This window comes from Pristis pectinata, chromosome 2 (assembly GCF_009764475.1).
Source record: "Pristis pectinata isolate sPriPec2 chromosome 2, sPriPec2.1.pri, whole genome shotgun sequence".
In the NCBI taxonomy this organism is placed as follows: domain Eukaryota; kingdom Metazoa; phylum Chordata; class Chondrichthyes; order Rhinopristiformes; family Pristidae; genus Pristis; species Pristis pectinata.
The window spans coordinates 121,913,259-121,936,242 of record NC_067406.1 but is presented as its reverse complement, the minus strand read 5'-3'; the positions used below and the strand labels follow the sequence as shown (position 1 = coordinate 121,936,242).

The window sequence follows — 22,984 nt, the reverse complement described above, 5'->3', positions numbered from 1 at the left end:
TTGCTAGGGATAGAATCAAAGCCAAAAAATCACATTGGAATCTGATTGCAACAGCATAAAAATACATAAACAAAGACAATAGTTAAATTCTTCGCATACTATAATAGAATAAATATATTTGTAAATAATACACAAGGAGTTAACTAAAGATATCCAAGCTATGTTCAGATGATGCAAATATTCCAGCAATATAATAATTACTGGAATCCAGGAGGAATATTGGAGGACTTAATATTTTCATTCCAAGTTTTTGATGTTCTGTTGTTAACATTACAGCATTGATTGCATGACCTTAGGACACAATCCTATGAAAAATGTTCTTCCCTTTACTAACCATCCCTTGAAAAAAAATGAATATATAAGAAATGTTTATAAATGTTCTTGCTCCAGTTGCTGGAAAGTAAGCTTAGAACAATGTTATCAGTGAATCACGAAAATAGACTGAAAAGGTTTGGGTCCAAATATATCAGATTCTACAAATTGTACATCAGGGATGAATATTATTTGTGAATATGTTCAATCAACCACAAGTTATTTTTGAGGGTAGTTAACATTGTTTGTTTTGCAATATTACTGTGGTTTTATGACTCATTTGAATATAGCAAATTTTATTCCTTTAGCAAATGTACAGTTGCCAGATGGCTTTTTAGTCTTTTGAGTCAGCAGATGTCTCATGTACACACACTGGTGATAGCAGGAATAATACACCACCATGTGGCAAGCTGCATCCATAACAATCATTTCCTGTGCTACTTTTCTGCAATTTACCAAATGGAATTGACAGCACACAAGCAAGCCATTCAACCCAACAGGTTTACATTAATCCTTACTTTGCACAAGAGGTTCTTCCATCCTTCCTTCACCTCAACCTGTCAAGGTATCCAAACAATTCTCATCTGGCTTTTTTTAACGTACTTGGTATTGGTATTGGTTTATTATTGTCACTTGTACCGAGGTACAGCGAAAAACTTGTCTTGCATGCTGATCATACAGATCAATTCATTACACAGTGCAGATACATTGAGTTAGTACAAAGTCCATTGAGGCAGTACAGGTAAAAAACAATAATAGAGTATAGAGTAATGTGTCACAGCTACAGGGAAGTGCAGTGCAAGTAGACAATAAGGTGCAAGGTCACAACAAGGTAGATTGTGAGGTCACGAGTCCATCTCATCATATAAGGGAACCGTTCAATAGTCTTGTCACAGTGGGATAGAAGCTGTCCTTGAGCCTGGTGGTATGTGCCCTCAGGCTCCTGTATCTTTTGCCCGATGGGAGAGGAGAGAAGAGAGAATGACCTAGGTGGGAGAGGTCTTTGATTATGCTGGCAGCTTCACCAAGGCAGCGAGAGGTATAGACAGAGTCCATGGAGGCGAGGCTGGTCTCTGTGACGCGCTGGGCTGTGTCCACAACTCTCTGCAGTTTCTTGCTGTCATGGGCAGAGCAGTTGCCATACCAAGTTGTGATGCATCCAGATAGGATGCTTTCTATGGTGTATTGATAAAAGTTGGTGAGTGTCAAAGGGGACATGCCAAATTTCTTTAGCTTCCTGAGGAAATAGAGGCGCTGGTGAGCTTTCTTGGCCATGGTGTCTACATTGTTGGACCAAGACAGGCTGTTGGTGATGTTCACTCCTAGGAACTTGAAGCTCTCAACCCTCTTGACCTCAGCACCGTTGATGTAGACAGGTGCATGTACACTGCCCCCTTTCCTGAAGTCAATGATCAGCTCTTTTGTTTTGCTGACATTGAGGGTAAGGTTGTTGTCAGGACACCATATCACTAAGCTCCCTGTCTTCTTCCTGTACCCCGACTCATCGTTATTTGAGATAAGCCCTACTATGGTGGTATCATCTGCAAACTTGTAGATGGAGTTAGAGCAGAATCTGGCCACACAGTCATGAGTATATAGGGAGTAGAGTAGAGGGCTAAGGATGCAGTCTTGTGGGGCACCAGTGTTGAGAATAATCATGCTGGATGTGTTGCTGCCTATCCTCACTGATTGCAGTCTGTTGGTCAGAAAGACAAGGATCCAGTTACAGAGGGAGGTGTTGAGTCCCAGGTCTCGGAGTTTGGTGATGAGTTTGCTTGGAATTATAGTATTGAAGGTGGAGCTGTAGTCAATAAACAAACGCAGGTGTCTTTACTGTCCAGATGCTCCAGAGCTGAGCATAGGGCCAGGGAGATGGCATCTGCTCTAGACCTGTTACAGCGGTAGGCGAATTGCAGTGTGTCAAGGTTGTCTGGGAGGCTGGAGTTGATGTGTGTCATGACCAGCCTCTCAAAGCACTTCATGATGGTGGACGTCAGAGCCACTGGTTGGTAGTTATTAAGGCATGTCTAAGCTCTTCACTTTATCAACCCAATTTCATACCTCTCTGAATAAAGACTTCTTACGCAAATTCCTTTTGAATTTATTAATGATTTACTTTTATCTGTAACCCTTAGTTTTGGATTTCACTATCTGAAAACATCTTTTCCACCTTAACCTTATCAAATTCCTACACAATTTAAAGAATTCCACTGGGTTACCTCTCAGTCTTGTTCAGGGAGAAGAACCTAAACCAGGGCAATCTTTTTGATAGTCATAATCTTTCAGTTGTGAAACTATCCATGTAAATCCAATTTGCACACTTTCTTTTCTATATCCCTTCTGAACTGTGCACGTTTACGCATATTAATGATAATTAATCTATTGATATTAAAACATTTTTGTGCCCACAAAGTTAAAACCTGACTGTTAAGGACTTTGTAAAATTTATGCAAAAACAATTGATAATCTCTAAAAAAGAATCCCATCTTTTCTAGTCTTTCAATATTACTGTAGACTATCATCCTTGGCATGATACATTGCTCTCCTTCTCTTCAAGGTTCTTCTTAAATTGTCTTAGTCAGAACTGGACAGCAACTGTGGCTTAACTGGTGATTTACAAAGAACAAAGAACAGTACAGTACAGGAACAGGTCCTCGGCCCATGATATTGTGCCAAACTAATTAAACTAGTAATTAAATGCCTAACTAAACTAATCCCTTCTGCCTACAGAATGTCTATATCGCTCCATTCTCTGCACATATCTAAGAGCCTCTCAAACGCCTCTATCGTATTTGCCTCCAATACCACCCCTGGCAGCGCATTCCAGGTACCTACCACTTTCTGTATTAAAACTCGCCCCACACATCTCCTTTGAACATACCCCCTCTCACCTTAAATGCATGCCCTCTAGTATTAGACATTTCGACCTTGGGGAAAAGATACTGGCTGTCTATCTATACCTCTCATAAACGTAAACTTCTATCATGTCTCCCCTCAGCCCCCGCTGTTCCAGAGAAAACAACGCAAGTTTCTCTAACCTCTCCTTATAGTATATGCCCTCTAATCCAGGCAGCACCCTCTTCTGCACCCTTTCCAAAGCCTCCACATCCTTCCTGTAATGGGGTGACCATAATTGAATGCAGGACTCCAGATGCAGCCTAATTAGTTTTATAAAGCTGCAACATAACTTCCTGACTCTTGAACTCAATGCCTCGACTAATAAAGGCGAGCATGCCATACTCCTTCTTTACCACCCTACAACCCGTGCAGCCACTTTCATGGATTTGGACCCCAGGATCCCTCTGTACATCGACACTGTTAAGGATCCTGCCATTAACAGTGTACTGTCCCTTTACATTTGATCTCCCAAAGTGCAACACCTCACATTTGGCTGGATTAAACTCCATCTGCCATTCCTCCACCCATATCTGCAACTGAGATATGTCCTGCTATTTATACTAAAGATTGTTTATACCGCCCTAAAGATTTAATGTAACTTCCTTAATTTTATATTATATGCCAGTTGCAGAAAAATGCATAATGCTCCTGCATGGCTTTTAGCAGTGCACCCATTGTTATTTGCATTGTTATGTCAGCCCTTCAGCCGTTTGATTTGCCCGCCCGCAGCACCGTGTGCTCCTGAAGTCCGCCACTGTCACCCCACCACTTGGTGCTGCAACCAGCCACCACCTGGAGCTCAGCGAAGCGTCACGAGCGCGCCGGACGTTCGGGGTTCCGCCGCACGCGGCCGTGACTCCCGGCGACGTCACAGTCGCGGGGCGGGGAATGAAGCGCCGTCAGCCGGCGGCGGGCGGATCACACGGTTCGGGCCCGGTGAGCGCCCGGTGCTGAGCAGCGCCCGGTCGCCCGTTCTCTCCGGCCGGCCGGCTTGTCACACCTCTTGCTGGCGAGCACATTGCGTCGGTTTACAAGATGCCGAAAAAGAAGACTGGGGCGCGAAAGAAGGCTGAAAGTCGCAAAGTGCGCGAAAAGTTGACCCGGGCGGCCAAAGACAACGTGGATGTGGCGAAGCAGCCCTGCAACGCCTCCATGGTGGGTGAACCCAGCGGCGGGCAGACTGTCAGGCGGTGGTGAGCCTGCATTAGGTTTAGGCCCAAGAATTCGCTTGCATCGGAGGCAATTCCTTGCTTTTTTACTCAATTTTAACGTCGACCCCTCTCTTTATAATGTCTGATTGTTTGGAAATGTTCATTCCCTGACTTTTTTAACCAGTGCTCCCATAAAATTGACGTCAACTATCCAATGACAAAAGAATAATTCCCTTTCCATTCATTACACAAAAATAGTAATGATTGTTATTACATGTGGTCAGCTAACTTGGGTTTTGTTAAAGTGAAGTGTCATCATTATAACGAGGTATGCGTGTATTATGCAATGATTTGCAAAAGTGTAAGTATGTGACATACAATTATCAGTGATCTCTGGACACCATTACACTGATGTTGTTCTGCAACTTAAAACTTGCTTATTTTCTCTCTCGCAGCAACACACAAAATGCTGGAGGAACTCAGTGGGTCAGGCAGCATATGTGGAGCAAAATGGACAGTTGACGTTTTGGGTTGAGACCCTTCATCTAGGCTGGCGAGGAAGAGGAAAGATGGCCGGTAGAAAAGGGTGGGTGTAGCAAGAGCAGCAGAGATCACAGGGAGCAGTGAGAGAGGGTCTCACAGAACTCCTGTCAAAGAGAGGAGGAAAACTTCAGGATAGGCATACCTCAAAGAAACTTTACAGTGGACTTGTTCCGCCCCCTCCCCCACCCTATCCTTTTATATTATCTCTCTTTCTTTACAGTCCTGATGAAGGGTCTCGACCCAGAATGTCAACTATTCATTTCCCTCCATAGATGCTGCCTGACCCGCTGAGTTCCTCCAGCATTTTGTGTGTGTTGCTCCAGATTTCCAGCATATGCAGTCTTCCTTGTCTTTATTTTCTCTCTCCACCAGTTCTGATGATGGGTCTGTGACCTGAAAAGTTAATCCTGTTTCTCTTTCCACATGCTATCTGACCTGCTAAGTGTTTATTAGCATTTTCTCTTTTTATCTCATCATGATATTGCTCCTTTCTATTGCTGGACCTGTTTGCAGCTTTACAACCCTTTAGGATACCTGGGCTGTTCCAATTTTGGCTTGATGCAATCCAAAAGGTGCTAAGGCCCTAGGTACCTATTGATCTGGTCACATTGTTTGTATGACCAATACCTGACTCCTGAAACAGGCACTCTATTCTGAGCTCTCATGTGGGAGGAGATTACCAGGTGGATAGTGAAAAAGACCAACTCCTGGGAATCTTTGACCGATGACCATACAAAGTGAAGGAGGTGCATTTGGAATGGTATGGAAGACCTGGAGGCTTTCATTTATCAGGAGCATGCAGAAGCTCTGCACAAGCAGTGGAAAGAGCACACCACTTCACAATCTACCCTCCTGTCAACCACCACCTGCCTTGTCTGTGAAAGAGCTTGCAGTTCCTACATTGGCCTCATTAGCCACCTCGGAACTCACAAAGCCGAAAGGAAGCAAGTTAACCTTGGTCCAGATAACTCTGTACATGGCAATCTGTTGAACTTTGTGAATTACCTTGGGAAATTTTACTGTATTGAAGGCCTAAATAAATGCAAGTTTTTTTTGTCAGTAACCAAGATTGGAAGTCATTTCACTTGCTTTAGGCAGTTCAACAGTATATGACCAGACTGTAGAACAATTTACTCAGGTTGTGATGTAAGCTTGGTTTTCTTTTATGTTGGTTGCTTTTTCCTTTGTTTTAGGGAATTACTCACAGACCAGTATAAAAGTCAGTGACCCCATGATTCCCTACAACAGTGGGATTGGCAGCATACACTAGTTTTTCTCTATTTGTATGCAGATTTTGCATAGTAGATTTGCATAGAAATTTTCTAGATTCAGAATTATGCTAAGAATATTATAAAATCACAAGAAATAGCACACACCAAATAGTTACAATCTTTAGACAAATGGGACAGTGTATAATTTGACACAAGACCCTGACACTGCTGGTTTCTGAATATGAGAACAGTAATGATTAAGATTTGAATTAAACTTTAAGAAGTGCACATAAAAATCAGGTGCATGATTCTTAAGTTCTGAATTCATCTTCAATTAATTGCCCAAATTTTCTTCAAGTACCAAATGTATGCCTGGTAATCTCTGGTAAATGCATAAAATAGCAGCTGACAAATCAATATTTTTTTTAATTCACTTTTTGGGATGTGAATGCTGCTGAAAAATGAATGAAAGATGCAGCTTAGTCGATTGCAATTCTCTTGCAATGCATGGTTTTCAACTCTGGTCCTCATGTGAGCAAAACTACTGAACTCTGCCTCAGTCTTGGGCAATGTGCCACTTCTTCAAGGCAGGGTTTCAAAATTGTTCAGTCCATTTGGTGAAAATCTGAATGCACGATGGGAAACTAGAAAGAAGAGTTTTGGTGCCCTTGGAGAGATGACAAAATCAAATGGTGGCCAAGGTCCTCTTATTTTGGATAGAATGTACTACTAAAATACTTAACCCTGAGTGTATAAAAGGCTGAAATACAGTATGTCATTTGATTGCAGTTAGTGAATGCACTTTCAGTCAATGGATTGCACTGCTACCAGTTGCCAGCATCATTTTTCAGTGCAAGTTGAGCAGTGAGTAGCAGAAGAGAAGATTTGGAATCTCTCATTGATTTTAAAGAGGCAGGCCTATGATTAATGAGCAGAAATACCAAAAAAAAATTGTGGTATGGTATAAGTAATAACACATGGAACTTTCCAGAAAATGGTTATAACATCACAAGATGTGATTTGTTAGTAGTTTGTTGCCATTGTAAGCTGCTTTTGGATCAGTATGTCACCTTTGACCTAGCATGGCTGTCAAATATCAGTGGTACCTGCAGTTTTCATGCTGATCATTAAATGGAAAGTCGAGGGCAATGACATTGAATATTTTTTTTAAAAGCCATCTAATCAAAGCTTATAATGTGGTAAATTAAAAACAAAACTGATCTGCTTAAAGAACTTCATATGATATTAGTGTGATTTTTTTTTTATTTCCATTTTCCACTTCAGCTGTTTTGAGGCCTGTGAGTGAGGCTTCCCATTATTGGCAGTTTTAGGCTGGAAATCCATGCTGCTGGCAGCCAGATTGAGACAAACCAAACTCCTTTCTGATGTGATCCATTATCCACTGCAGATGGTGGACCTTAATAATGCTAGGCTTGCCTGAATTGAAACAAGACTTGGAGGTGCAAGCTAATTTCCCGCGCCCCCCCCCACCACCCCCTCCAATCACTTCCCCACTCCCATGCTAAATGTCTACTTCATTACTGAATATGCTTTCATAAAAGTGAGTGTTGCTTCTTAAAAACTTGTTGGTATTTAGAAAGTAAATTGCCTTACTAAATACCATCTGATAGAAACAATTGTATTGATGTTTTCACTGTGTTGTTCCATGATCACATGACCATGGTCATGCATTCAGAAGCATATTTAAAAAAAAACATGGGTGTAATAGAGAAAAGGATGCCTGATGCTTTTTTTTGTGAAATTATTGCTGGCATATTGGCATCGTTGGTTTGCCGCTGTTTATAGTCCATCCCTGGTTTTCCAGGTTTAACGCAATTGAATCAATTTCATTTAGATGAGAGTGCTTTAAAAAGTTGCATTTCCTGTTAAGTTTTTAGTTTGTGGCTCCATTTTAGTTCTGTCCTGAAAATATTTTCTCCTTGTTTCCAACAGGAATGCGATAAGTGCCAAAGGTAAGAGAACAGAGAATTATTACTCTCAGTTTTTGCAGTTACGAGTCAGCATGCTTTTTGATTTAATATCTGTAGTCTTAGTCAGTCTTGATACTTCCATCATGTTAACCTGTTGTACCGAATGTGCTATAGGGTAATACTGTCAGACTTTCTCATTGAAATTTAGCTTGCTATCAAGGATTTTTTTTCTTGTTTGTTCTTGTAATCTGCTAAACAAAGGGTCCTGTTAATTGTTCATTATTTCGATTCTTGTGACAGTGTCCATATCATGGTGGAGCAGATGCATATCATTTAATGTTTCTGGACCTAACTTTGCATTTATTTCCCATGTTCACTTTCTTCCTTTGGGCAAGACGTCAAAAGAACCGGGCTTTTTGTTACTTCTGTAATTCGGTACAAAAGTTACCTATTTGTGCGCAGTGTGGTAAGTCACATTCAGTAAGTTCTTGGATTATTGCAGTTGCTTTAACATGTTTTCTTCCTGTGATGTCCAGTAATAGTTGCGAAGATTATTAGGCGAGGCTACTGTGAAACAAAAGGAAGATTAACATTTTAATTGTAAATAAAACTTCATCAAAAGATTTCATTGGTGTAAGGGGGATGACATGGGGTTGATGGCAAGAGCTCTTGAAACTTTTGTGTTTATGCTATGGTAGTGTTACTTTACCCTAGGTGGCAGAACTGTATATGTATATACAGGGTCTGCTATTAATGGAATCCTGAGTGACCTTGTACAAACGGATTTCATGTATATTTCTTAAAAGTTTAATTTTTTTATAAGGCATTTTTCAGCAAATTGTAGTTAAGGTTTGCAATCTTAATGGGCTACATTTGATGGAGTGGATAGGCAGGTAAAGTGGAATGAATTTGGGGATCTTGTGAAATTTGTCATCTGGAATTAATGTAAATGTTACAGAAGTAAGTTTCATGGTTGCTCCTCCTGGTTTAATGGGTTCTACACAGTATAGCCTAGGAAAGATGTATAGCCTAGGAAAGAGGTTAGCATTTTTCAGATAAATGGATCTGGTGCAGTTATTAATTAATAACCATATTATTAGTATTGGTTTATTATTGTCAATTGTACCGAGGTACAGTGAAAAACTTGTCTTGCAAGCCGATCATACAGGTCAATTCATTACACAGTGCAGTTACATTGAGTTAGTACAGAGTGCATTGATGTAGTACAGGTAAAAACAATAACAGTGCAGAGTAAAGTGTCAGAGCGACAGAGAAAGTGCAGTGCAATAAGGTGCAAGTTCACAACAAGGTAGATCGTGAGGTCACAGTCCATCTCATTGTTCAATAGTCTTATCACAGTTATTAGTGGTTATTTTGGTTACTGCTTTTTTACCAGAAAAATTGTGAATGAATGCTAGTTAGGAATGTTACAGATTTGGGTGTTTTTAATCACTAGCAAAAAATAGTAAGATGACAGGATAAATAGTGACATTTTGTCCTAACAACTAAATCAAGGAAGACATTGTAAGTTACTGGTGTGATTTTGCTTTAGATGGGAATGAGGCTGTATTATCTGGGAGATACTGTGAAGAATATTTGGATTTGAAAAAAAGTATGTTTGAGGTGTTGTATTTTTAGAATCCTTTCTGTACATGTGCACTTAATGACTTGCAGTTTGTTTTAAAATAGATAACTTGTGTGCTGTTAGTTGAACCAATGCCTGCTTATCGATCAGATACTGACCACTGAGCAAATCCACTGTGTACCAGTTTCATGAATGAGAACCAAATAGTAGACACTGGAGAATTTGGAATTGGATTATTGGATTTTGTCAATTGTGGATGCAACAGAAAAGAGTTGTGAAATGTGTTGTGGTGATGCCTTTAATGTGGCTGGAAACAGGCACGTGTGATTGGAATTATCGTTTCAATAAGCCACAGGAAAAGGTCAGGGAGGGTTGGCTGTATGGATGAATAGGAGTGAATGCGGAAAAAATGAACTTCCGAGAATGGGAATGCTGAATTCATAGCTTTGGCAAATGGAAGTCTAATTAGGTATTAACTGCAACAGATAGTCAATTGGCCCTATTCATTTGAAAAGTAAGAGTTCTGTTTGTTTTTCTGTTTTTAACTTGATCTTAATTTTTATTTATTTATGTTATTAAAAATACATTTAATTTCTTTTGAATTGTTTTTAAATGTCTCAATTTAAACAGTTCAAAGATGTTTGACAGAAGGATAGTCTGGGGCAGGGTCTCTGAGCTCGCCATCTGATGCCTAGTTGCCACTTGCAGTCTATTCTACTTTGTGGGACAGACTCGGCAGGGAGGCTTCAGATGCAATTAAACATGCCGCGCAGCCTCGGTAGAAGTGGCACCGAATGTGGGCAGCAGACTAAATTGAGCACAGTCCATTCCAATGTGACGCCACACTACTTGACAAGTGAAAGACAGCTACAAAAGTGTAATTGATATAGATTTTTTTTTAAGATTGGAAGGTGCGATAAAAGCATTGCATTTAAAAGCATTTGTCAATTTAATCTTCACTTAGATTACTAAATGACATGCTGGCCTATCTGGCATCGGGCTACATAGTTGTAATGTCCTGGAGGGTAGTTTATTTCCCTCTTTTGGAGATCTGCTTTAGGCTACGTCAACTTTACTTTGTGTTCAAGTACTGTATGAACTTTTTATTTATTGGGGCCTGTTCCCAATGAAGAGTGGACACAAACCAAAAATGAGGTCTGAAAAAAATCAGCAAACTTTAGAGCAGATGCAGCAGAGAATTAGAAGAGACTGTGGAGAGTAAAGTCAACAAGGAAAGGTTTAGAAAGAATGAACAGGAGAAAATAAGACAAAATAAAATAGCAGCTAAAATAAAAAGGAAATCGACAGCAGAAATTCCTTGGGGAATATATGGGAGCTGATGGAATGAGGAAGTAAAGGATAAACTCTTTACAAAGAGGAAGCTGGAATGATGAAGGATGGTCCTCGACCTGCTAGCTGGTGGGTCGATTCCATCAATACATCAACCTTAGAACAGGTCTTTATTCAGCACAAGCAAATACCCTGGAGAGATCTGGTGGAAGAATCTCCCCAAGCTCAAAGTACTTAGAGTTTTTATATTCATTATGAAGGTAATAACAGGTGATAAAATACAATTTCAATAGTTTACTTAAATATTTTGTAAGTTGACAAATGGTTCTATAGAATTGTATATTTACAATGGGAGCACATCTTATATAAGAAGACCAACTCTAAATACTCAAATATCTTTGTTGAGACAAGGTAGTTCACATTGATATTTTAAGAGCTTCTGAGGACAAAAGAAAACCCAAACATTCAAAACATCCATCCTTGCTTGTACTGTCATATTGTAAGGGATGGCTCTTTGGATACACAGACTTTCTTCCAGTATTGATCAGTGAAATGAGTATGGCAGTGACTAAAGTTTGGTTTGTGAAGGAGTGAAATAGCCAGTTTAGAACCTCTCGTGACGGAGACACAGCACCACCTTTATCTATCGTATCCCCCTGAAGTGTGTGTTACAGTGGTGCAATACAGCTATCTTACTTCCAATATCTTGAACTTCATCTATGGTTTCTCAGTTTCCAAAGCGCATCTCTTAAGTGGCATCCTGCTTTGAACTTGTGGCCTGCCCCTTTCACAGATTTATGCAGTTGTCCTTGTAATTTCAAAACTAAGTTCTGCTTGGAACTTACATTAGGAAGTAGTTTGGAAACTTTTGTTTGCATTAATGGCTACTATATGTCTAAAGTCAAAGTCGAGTTTATTGTCATGTGCACAAGTACATGTATACACAGGTGCAATGAAAAACTTATTTGCAAGAAAAACATAAATTACCCACTGACAATGGCTACTATTCCCTAACAGTCCTTATTCTAAATATTGGGAATACAGAAAGAGAGCCTGGCAATTTGGTACTGGCTGGGATATGCTGTGAGAGATGTTGCTATCCTAACATGACATGTTCATCAGAATTTTGCATGGGCCATTTATACACTGGTTAGAAAGATCTCTGGACTGATGTAAATGGCTGATGTGCAAAACACTGGAGGAGATGCTTCATCCCAGAGTACTTGGTTCTTTTGACTGACTGACAGCAGTCACTCATAGCTTAGTGATGAACACAATACTACAGATATAGGAAATATGAAGGAAAAACAAAACCAGAAAAGATTTTCAGCAGGTCAATTAGCAGGGAACAGATGTGTTTGTGCTTTCAATATAGACTTAATATATTGTATGTGTATTTATTTTCTTTACAGACACAATGTGTCTCCTTTATGAGTTGCATCTTTCTGTGCACTTTAGGTAAAACAAAATGTATGTTGAAAAGTTCAGACTGTGTTGTTAAGCATCCTGGTGTCTACAGTACAGGGCTTGCCATGGTGGTGAGTATTCACTTGGCTTTTCTCCATTGGGTTATTTGGAAGAATTCCACATTAGAATGAGATTTTTCTCTAATCTTGATCATATTTTCATTTTTCTTCAGTAACAAAAACTGGAAGTATTTTTTATCATTAAATTTGACAATTTTTATGTTTAACATTACTTGTGTTGCTGAATTTAAATTAGTCCACCATCAAAGAAGAAGCTGTAAGTAAGTCTGACAGTGAACAAGGTTTTTGTCTATGTTATCAATGTCTGAGCGATGAATATAAAACTTCTCCAGTTGAGTAACTGAGACCTGTAGAGGTTTGGTGCTGTAATAAAAGTTTTAAAATTTATTTAATACTACACAATAAACACCAGATACGTGAAATGAAAGTTAAACACATGAAGACAACTGTTGTATTTTCTTTTCCCCTTGTAGGGAGCAGTTTGTGACTTCTGTGAGGCCTGGGTGTGTCATGGCAGGAAGTGCCTGAGCACACATGCTTGTATCTGCCCACCTTGCTGACGTTGAATGTATTGAGTGTGAGAGGGGTGTATGGGATCATGGTAAGGATGATCTCCAATTGCTTCTTTTGAGGAAGATTAAACATTTTCTTTACTAAGCAACCATCTCTCATTTTCTATTCACAAATGCTGCTTGACCTGTTGAGTATTTGTAGCATTTTCTATTTTTATTTCAGCATTTCCAGTTTTATTTTCCTTTTCAACCTAACATTATTGATGGTACACTTAAGATGATGACAGAATTTGCTGAGTATGGACTGGCTTGATGACATTTGAGACAAGATGTAAATTGTTTTCCATAATCCTTTATCTATATTTGCTAAAATTCAGGGTCATAAGAATGGCATTAAAGCTAGCTGGAAACAAAATTATTGCTTTGTTGGTATATTGATGAGTTCTTTCCAGTGTGACATTGGGGGAGACGAACGTTCTACTAATTAAACGGGAGGGGAAGGCTCCGATACTATCCCCAGCCTCAACAATGGCAGGGTCCAGCATGTGGAAGACAAGGGTGAAGAATTCACAACCATCTTCAGGTGAAAGCGAGTGTGCATGTTCCATCTAAATTTCCACCCAAAATCCCCACCATTATAGAAGCCAATTTTGCTCTACATGATAACAGGAAACAACTGAGAGTGCTAGATACAGCAAAGGCTATGGAACCAGGCAACATGCTGGCTATTGTACTGAAGATCTTCAATCCAAGACTAGCTAAGCTGGTCCAGTACAGTTACAACACTGGCATCTACCTGACTTGGAAAATTGCCTAGATATGTCCCATTGACAAAAAGCAAGGCAAATCCAACAATGCTGATTAATGCACAATCGGTCTACTCTCAATCATCAACAAAGGAATGGGAGGTGTAATTGAACAGTACTATCAGATAGCATCGCCCAATTTGAGTCTTGCCAGGATCACTTGCTCCAGACTTTTTCACAGCCTTGGACCAATGAACTGAATTTTAGAGGGGAAGTGACAGTGACCGTCTTTGACATCAAGCCAGCATTTTTACTGAACATGGTATCAAGGGGTCCTCGTGAAACAAATCGGTGGGCATTAAGGAAATTAATGCTCCATTATTTGGAGTCCTACCCTGCTCAGAGGAAGGTGGTTATAGTTGTTTGAAGTCAGTCACCCCTGCCCTCGGGCATTACTGCAGCAAGTTCTGAGTGCAGTGTCTTAGGCCCAGCTATCTCAGCTGCTTCATTTATGACCTTCCTTCATAAGGTCAGAAATGGGAATGTTCAATTCCGTTTCCAGCTCTTCAGCAAATGAAGTAGTCCGTGCCTGAATGCAACAAGGCGTAGATGGTATTTGAGCTTGGGCTGACATATGATGAGTAACATTCATGCCACAAAAGTGCCCAGTAGTGACAGTTTCCAACAAGAGAGAGACCCTTGACATTAAACAGAATATTCTTGCTCAGTCTTCTGCTATCAAGATGTTAGAAGTCGCCATTGAACATAACGTGACAGGAACAGCCACATTAATGCTACAGCTGCCAGAGCAGGTCAGAGGCTGGCTATCCTGTGATGCCTGGCTCATCTCCTGACATCCCAAAACCTCTCCACTATTTACAAGGCACAAATCAAGAACATGATGGAATACTCTCCACTTGCTTGGATGATTACAGCTCCAATAGCATCCAAGAAGCTCAAAACCATCCGGGACGAAGCAGCCATTTGATTGGCATATCCCATCAATTGCCTGAAAGTTTCATTCTCTTGACTATCGGGACAGTTGCTGTAGTGTGAACCACCTACAGAGTGCACTGTAGTGATTCACCTAGGCTCCTTTAGCAGCATCTCTCAAACCCTGACCATCTACCACCAAGAAAGACAAGGGTTTTAGGTACATGGGGAAACCACCTTCCTTCTAAGTCGCACATAATCTGATTTAAAATGTATCACCAGTACTTCCTTGTTGCTGTGCCTGAATCCTGGAACTCCCTCCTCATCAGCACTGAGGGAATACCATCACCAGAGTGACTGCAATTAGGCTTGGGCAATAAATTCTGGCCTCGCCTGCTATGCCTGGATCCCAAAAATATTAACAAATAAGAAATGGTGTGCCTCTAGAAACTCTCCATTCATCAGGTGTTTGGAAACCCATGCTTGCAGGGTGCCCCTTGGCAAAGTCATCAACTGGGAATCTAGTTCCCACTGATTGGTGAGACCTGGCATAGTGCAGAGCCATTCTCTCCCATAGCCTTTTCTCATTGATATTTGCCTGTCTGTTGCAAACTGCACCAGGTTACTCAGTGGGCAGATTTTATAGCCCTAAGCTGGTCCACTTGAGTTTCTGCCCAGGATGATGAACGTGAGGGACTTGGCGATTGGAACGCCAAGAGTATGTAGTTAGATTCTCTCTGGGCTCTGCTCAGAATGGCCTCCTCTGTGCCTTAATGCAATAAAAGGAGGACTATAGAATCACTTTTAAATTGTGCTTTCTAAATCCGCTTAATGTGTTGTATGTGTAACACTTAAGTATTTAGGAACTATTACTGTGGCAAACCAGATACCATATAAACAATATGATGCCATATAAACATAGTGCCACTCACTGGGTGCATTAGTAAATTCCAACAGTGTAACTCAGTGTGGATAAACAGCATCCTGTATTTGGAGACCAGTACTACAACGTGCAATGCATAAAGTAAATTAAACTTACAATATACAATTATTTTAATATACAATTTTAATATACAATTAAGTGTTTTAATTCAAACCAATTGATGTAATTGTTTCTGAATTGTACAAACTTGATTTATGTTGTATGAAGCAGATTATGTTTCCATTATCCATTAGTTAATTGGTTTGCAATATTGAACATCATTTTTTTCTATTAACCAATAATGTACGTCTACACATGTCACTTTACACTCAAAGTTGCTGGCTGGCATCCATTTAATCAATTGTAATAAAATCGATGGCTTAATTCCATGTAATAAATATAGCGAATTCAAATTTCAACTGTGGAAGACATCATGGCCTGCTCTGACTATGATTCCTTCATTGCAAAGTTTATGGACAAATTAGGAGAATGGAAACCTAATGATATAGTTGGGTTTTTAACCTGTGAAACCAAAAAAAAAATCTTGGGTGTTCCAAGGCCTGGCCTGGACTATTCAAATTTCTGTTGCACCAGCTTCCAGCTGATATAAAGTTGAATTAGTGTTAGTTTAACTTTCAGAAGAGATTTCTGCTAAAACTCGATGTACTTCAGAACTGTCATTACCTATGGACTTGTATATTGTGGTTTTTATGAGGAAATGGCCACATATTTGGCAGAGAATTTCTTAACTTCACATCATAATTCACATCTTTTATTATAGGAGGGAGGATATTCCGGTGCTCCTTCTGTAACAACTTCCTCTGTGAAGATGATCAGTTTGAGCATCAAGCCAGCTGTCAAGTTCTGGATGCTGAAACTTATAAGTGTAAGTTCTTGTTTATCTAATACAGACTTTCCTGGTTTGACCCCCAAGTCATGGAAAAATATAACTATAAACTGGTTGTATTGTTAAAGTTTCTATTATAGTAGTAGTCCAGAGGCAAGTTGAATAGAAAGTGTCCCAAGTGTTGAGAAATGTTTTGAAGTGCAGCTGGATTGGATGAAAATCTTGTCCATGGCCTGGAAGTGACTAAATGATTTCAGGGCAGTCCATGCTGAAAGAGAATCTCAACAGAATAAAATTCCATTTAACAGTTAAGTCTCAATGAGACACTGCAGTCGCTCAGTATGCAGTCATGTGTTATAATGGGGAGGAATTGTCATTCTTGTTTGCCCGTATGATGTTGAGGAGGAACTGGTCTCAACTGTTCTCCTTGTCTATTGGTGTACTTCTTTGTTTAAAAAGTATGATATTGGGGTGGCAGGGTGGAAGAGAAAATGTAAAAGGGATAAAATCTAAGCGGATGGCACTGTAGTTTTCTTTGCTCTGTATCTAACCAGAACCATTCAAGATGGAAAGATTTTGCATTTTTGTTGGGACATATCACAGTGTTAAGAATATTAAAGGTTTCACACATCATTCATCATTGGATTACTTATTGTTATGCACAGTTCAAGGGCTCTACTCTTTCCAATGCATCTCTATCATGATGCTTAAAATCATCCAACAAAATAAGCATGGTTGGGAGTTCCCAGGTTTCTTAGAATAAAATTTGTGGTCAGAATAAAGACTATTATTAAGTCAGTTTATGATTTGTTTATTATAATGTTTCTCCCTTACTAAGCAGGATTTAATTTCTTGGCAGGCATCTCTTGTAATCGTCTAGGACAACATACTTGTCTACGTTGTAAGGTAATACAAATGGGTTTTTAAATAACTCTTTGTTCCATTGATGAGACTTGAGTCCACAAAGTGTGCTAATTAATTTGCCCTTTTGTACTAAGCATCTGTTTTGTAAATGATAACTTCCATTGAAATGTAAACCTGTGTACATTTAAAGCTTTAATTTCCTTGGAGGCTTCAGTTCCACAACAAATGTTCTTTTTATCCCTCTCTTTCCTTCCTTGAAGGCCTGTTACTGTAATGATCATGTTCGCAGCAAGATCTTCAAACAGGAAAAGGGGAAAGGGCCACCCTGTCCTAAATGCGGTCATGAAACACAGGAAACAAAGGATTTAAGCATGTCCAGTAAGTTCAGTCATTGCTTGATCCATATGTGTTTCAACAGCTCTCTACAGAGAGATGAAGCCACTGTACTATTCATGCTACATTCAAATATTGGGTTGGTTGGATGAGTCTACTTTAATTCAAAGTCCACTTTATTCAACATCACATTCGTAAAGAGATTTTCAATAATAATAACTTTAAAGTAGATCACGTGCCACAGTCATATTTTCTACCTGTGAATTCATAATCAGTTTCTATTCACTAGGTTTTATAGATCTCCCCACCCCAAATGTGTAGCCCTGTTTCTCTTGTTGCATTGGTGGCAGCACCATCAGCTGTTGCATCCTTCGCTCTGGAATTCCCTTCTATACTGTTACATTATTACTCACATTTGTGAACCTTATCAAAACGGCTCCTTTTGACCACACCTTCCCTCAGCTTTGTCCTTGACTGGCCTTTCATCCCTTGGATGTTTCCCAATGAGAGATCTTCATCAAGCAGCTCAAAACAAAATATAAGACAACTGAATTAAAGATTGCAGTTTACAATTTTGATTATTTTGTCTAAGGCTCCAGAAGTTCAGGATAGGGTTGTATCTAAATTCATCTTGGACTTAAAGAAATAAAGCATGTAATAACTTGTAGAATTGCTCCTGTTTGGGGGGGGGGGGGCAAGATGAGTGGTGGTTCTTGAATCAAAAGCTGAAAACTGACTAGCACTCTCTTCGAAGCTTTTTAAAGAACTCTCTTAAAACTGTGGGTTGGAGGGACTGCTTAATTACTTTCTGGTACAGTCTTTGTTTATAATATAAAATCAAATAAGAATGTTTTGAACCATGTAAATGTTTAGTTGACTTAAATTTGTTAGTTTCCCCTGGGTGAAAGGCCAGCCACCTGAGGCCATAGACTACTTATTTTCTATGGCATGATTAACCTACACTATTGCTAATAGTCAAACAGGAGAATCCTTGTAAGTTAAGGTGCTCTTTAAAAAAAATTGCACCTGAAGTTGGCCTGGTCTTAAGCTATCTAACTCAACAATTGTGATTCAGCCAATTGTTGCATTGGAATTTAGGACTCCAAAGAAGAGCAAGTGGTATAGAAATAGTACAATGGTATGAAGGCAGAGTTGTCTAAGGTGAGCTGGGAAAAGTAAGCTAAGATACAGCTCAGCAGGTGAGAAGTGGAAAATGTTCAAACAGCTGATCCATATTGCTCAATGGGAATTTATCCCCATGAGAAAGGGGGACAATCTGTGTTTAACAAAGGAGGAGAAGGATAACATTAAATTGAAAAGTAGGACACAAAGTGACAAAGGCTGGTGGTAGGTCAGAGGACTGGGAAGTTTCTGGGATCCTGCAGCAAAAGACTTAAGGTGATTAGCAGAGTGAAAATTGATTTTTGAGAGAAAACTGACATGATCTCAAAACAAACAGTAAGAATTTCTATGGATATATAAATAGAAAGAGGGCAGTTAAGGCAAGTGTGGGACCTCTAGACAACAAGGCTGGTGAATTAATAACAGGAATGCTCAATACAAGAGGGCATGGCTTTAAGGTAATGGGGGTGGGGGGGGGTAGGGATAGTTCAAGGGGGAGACGTCAGAGGGAGGTTTTTCACCCAGAGAGTGGTTGGTGCATGGAATGCGCTGCCGGGGGTGGTGGTGGAGTCTGATATGTTGGTCAAGTTCAAGAGATTGTTAGATAAGCATATGGAGGAATTTAAGATAGAGGGATATGTGGGAGGAAGAGGTTAGATAGTCTTAGGAGTGGTTCGGTCGGCACAACATGGTGGGCTGAAGGGCCTGTATTGTGCTGTATTGTTCTAGGGTTCTATGGAAACACAGCAGATATATTAGATCAATTTTTTTTTGTATCAGTTTTCATCGTGGAAAACATTGCATGTCTCTAAGACAGACTATCTTCAAATAACATGGAAGAATTTGCAAAAATCTCAATCACAGGAGATAAAGTATTAGAGAAACTCATGGGCCTAAAGGCAAACAAATCACAGGGACCCAATGGCCTGCACTCATGGGTTTTAAAGGGGCTGTGGAGTTGGTGGACCCATTGGTTGAAAATTTTCAAAACTTGTTAAATTCTGGAAGCATACCAGAAGATTGGTGGGGGGGGTGGAAGAAAAAGCTTCCTTGTTCTCCCTTGTTCAAAAAGGAAGACAGGAGGCAGGGGACTATAGGCCAGTTAGTTTAACATCTATAGTTTCTATAGTTGGCATGATAATTAAAGAGAATCTTTTAAGAAATCTTAATATAATCAAAACTGATCAACATGGGTTTTTGAAAGGTAAATAGTGTTTGACAAATTTCCTTGAATTCTTTGAGGATGTGACATAGAGGGTTGATGGTGTAGATATAGTGTATTTAGATTTCCAAAAAAGAATTTGACAAGCTGTCACATAAGGGCCTGGAAGGCACGGTAGTGTTAGCAGTTAGCGTAAAGCTTTACAGCGCCAGTGACCCGGGTTCAAATCTGGCCACTGTCTGTAAGGAGTTTGTACGTTTTCTCCGTGTCTGAGTGGGTTTCCTCCGGGTGCTCCTGTTTCCTCCCACATTCCAAAGATGTACAGGTTAGGAAGTTGTGGGCATGCTATGTTGGCACTGGAAGAGTGGCGACACTTGCGGGCTGCCCCCAGAACACTACGCAAAAGGACGCATTTCACTGTGTGTGTTGATGTACGTGTGACTAATAAAGATCTTTCTAAAAAAAAGATGAATTAATAGCCCAGGATATTGGAGAAAGTGGCTGTCACATAGAAAGCAGAAAGTTGAATAAATGGGTCCTTTTCAGGCTGGAAGGATATAACTAATGGAGTACCCCAGAGATCAGTTCTTGGCCCTCAATTGTTTAGCATTTACACTAATGCCCCAGAGAAGGGAATGAAATACAAGGTTTCCAAGTTTGCCAATGATACAAAAACTGGTGGAAGGGTATGTTGTGATTCTGCAATGGGATCTAGATACACTCAGTAATTGTATGAAAACCTGGCAAATGGAGTTTAATGTAAAGAAGTGTGAGATCATGTATTTTGTTGGGAGGAATCAAAAGGTGAACTATAAATGGAGAGAGACTGCAAATGAGAGAAGTTCAAAGGTGTTTTAATGCCTGAAAGTTAGTAGGCAAGTGCAATGTGTAGCAAAGGAGGTAAATGGCACTTTGGCCTTTACTGTGAAAGAGTTGTAGTTTAAAAATAATGAGGTTTTGTTATAGTTGTATACGGTGTTCATGAAACTACTGGAATACTGTGCACAGTTTTGGTCCTCTTGCCTAAAGAAGGATTTAGTGGCATTGGAGGCAGTCCAAAGGAGATTCACCAGACTAGTGTGCTACCAAGGGAGGCTAGATAGTTTGGGTCTGTATTCCTTGAAGTTCAGAAGAATAAGGGATGACCTTATTCAAACATAAGATCCTAAGGGAGCTTGAGAACTGGGCAGCAGCACTAACTGCTGTGCCACCTCAAATCTCAGTACAACAGTCAAACTTAAAAACAAGATGGTTTCTGCAAAGTGATAAAGAAATTCTGTATCCCTTATGTTTTAATGCTGGATATTTTGCTCCATGAACTGTAAAATTTAATTAAAATACCAAACAATCGTAAATTGTATGTCAAGTGAATTGTTTTTGTATTATAGCTCGTGGACTGAAGTTTGGCAGACAGAGTGGTGTAGATGATGGTGGTGCATCTGGCTATGATGAGTACTGGAAAAATTTGGCATCTGGTGGAGGTGGATCATGTACAGTTGATGAAGATGAAGAATATGGTGAAGATGATGAGGAATATGATGAGGAGGATGAAGAAGTGGATGAGAAAACAGAAAAAGATGATGATAAAGGCTTTCAGGACACATTTGCTGGTCTAAATCTGGGGAGAACCTATGCAAGTGGCTATGCAGACTATGAAGAATCGTAAAACTACATACGGACATTCATTGACAGTTGTTTGTAACTTGATATTTAACAATGTAACTTCAAGTGAGCATTAAAATAAGGTGGATTGTAAATGTTCCTCGGAGTGCAAAATTATTGGTTGGTTTAAAGCTACACTTCAATAAAATCTTTCTCAAGCTGTTTAAATAAATATGAATTACTAAATAACATGTCCTAATTTGCCTAAAAATTACCTACTTGTAATTTCCCAGACATTTGACAAATTTTAGTTTTCCCTTTTTTATTTTAACTTAAATGCTAATATATAACTATTCAATTAGCACCTATGCAACTCTTTGCTTAATTATTCCTGTTCTCTGTGATTCTTATTCTTTGTTTATCCGAATATGAATGTCACTAGTAAGGGCAGCATTTATTGCCCATTCCTAGTTACACAGGAAAAATAATTCAAGAAGGCAGCTCATCAACACTTTCTTAAGGGCAGTTTGAGATGGATAATGAATCTTGTCTTTGCCAGTGGCACTCATAGTCCATAATGGATAATAAAGTAAGAAACAGTTCACGCAGAGCAGTTTTATCAGTTAATTCCTTAAACTTGGATCAACTCAAACATCTTTCCCTCAGTAACAAATGCTGTTTATGAATCATAGTGAAACATAATGATTTGCTGATTACACCCAAAGTGTTTTAACTTCAGTCCTATGGTTGCCTGGTGTTACAGAGTTTTACAGCACAGAAATGGGCCCTTTGGCCAAACTTGTCCATGCTGACTGTGATGCCCATCTACACTAACCCTATTTGCCTGTATTAGGCCTACATTCCTTCCTTTCCTATACAAGTAACGTTTAAATGTTCTAATTGTATCAGCCTCTACCGCTTGTTCCATGTAACTACCACCCCTTTTGTGGAAAAATGTGCCCCTCAGATCACCTTTAAGTGTCTCACCTCAAACCTATGTTCTTGAGTTTTGGACTCAACACCCCCCACCCAAACCACCCTTTGACATCTTTGAAATTAACACCTGCATGATGTGCATCACTGTTTAAATGCTCTGATTTTGGAGCAAATAGTGTTATAGACAATAGTGTTAGTGGGACCTTTTGGAATCTCAGGGTTCCACAACAGAACTGATTTAAGTAATTTATCCATGTAAGTATGGCCCACCCGTGCAAGAAATATCCTGATATCAAGGACAGTCACTCATCTCAGCTCTGGAATTGTGATTTTTATTTTGTTCAGGATTGTACTGGGGTTTTGGGCTATGTGTTTCCAGTAGAATACACTTGTTAGCAGTGGTCAGTTTACATGTTGCTTGATGGCTCTGTCGATGACACCTTTTATCACTTTGCAGTTGACTGAATGTGTACTGATAAGATGACAACTGATTAGATTGGATTTGTCCCGCTTTTCATGACCAGGACTTCACCTTGACAGTTTTTAACTTTGTTGGGTAGATACGAGTGTTGTCATTAGAGTAATCAGCATGGAAAC

At 39.7% G+C, this 22,984-nt stretch overlaps 1 protein-coding gene across 1 annotated transcript; it reads left to right on the top strand.

The window, feature by feature from the left end:
- Positions 1-4,072: 4,072 nt before the first annotated feature.
- znf330 (zinc finger protein 330) lies at positions 4,073-21,694 on the top strand. Its single transcript, XM_052041282.1, is given in 10 exon segments — positions 4,073-4,365; positions 8,069-8,088; positions 8,442-8,512; positions 12,380-12,459; positions 12,882-12,959; positions 12,961-13,009; positions 16,303-16,407; positions 17,228-17,274; positions 17,493-17,610; positions 21,238-21,694. Coding segments are annotated over 10 exon segments (966 nt in total). The 5' UTR covers positions 4,073-4,245; the 3' UTR covers positions 21,516-21,694.
- The last annotated feature ends 1,290 nt before the right edge of the window (positions 21,695-22,984 follow it).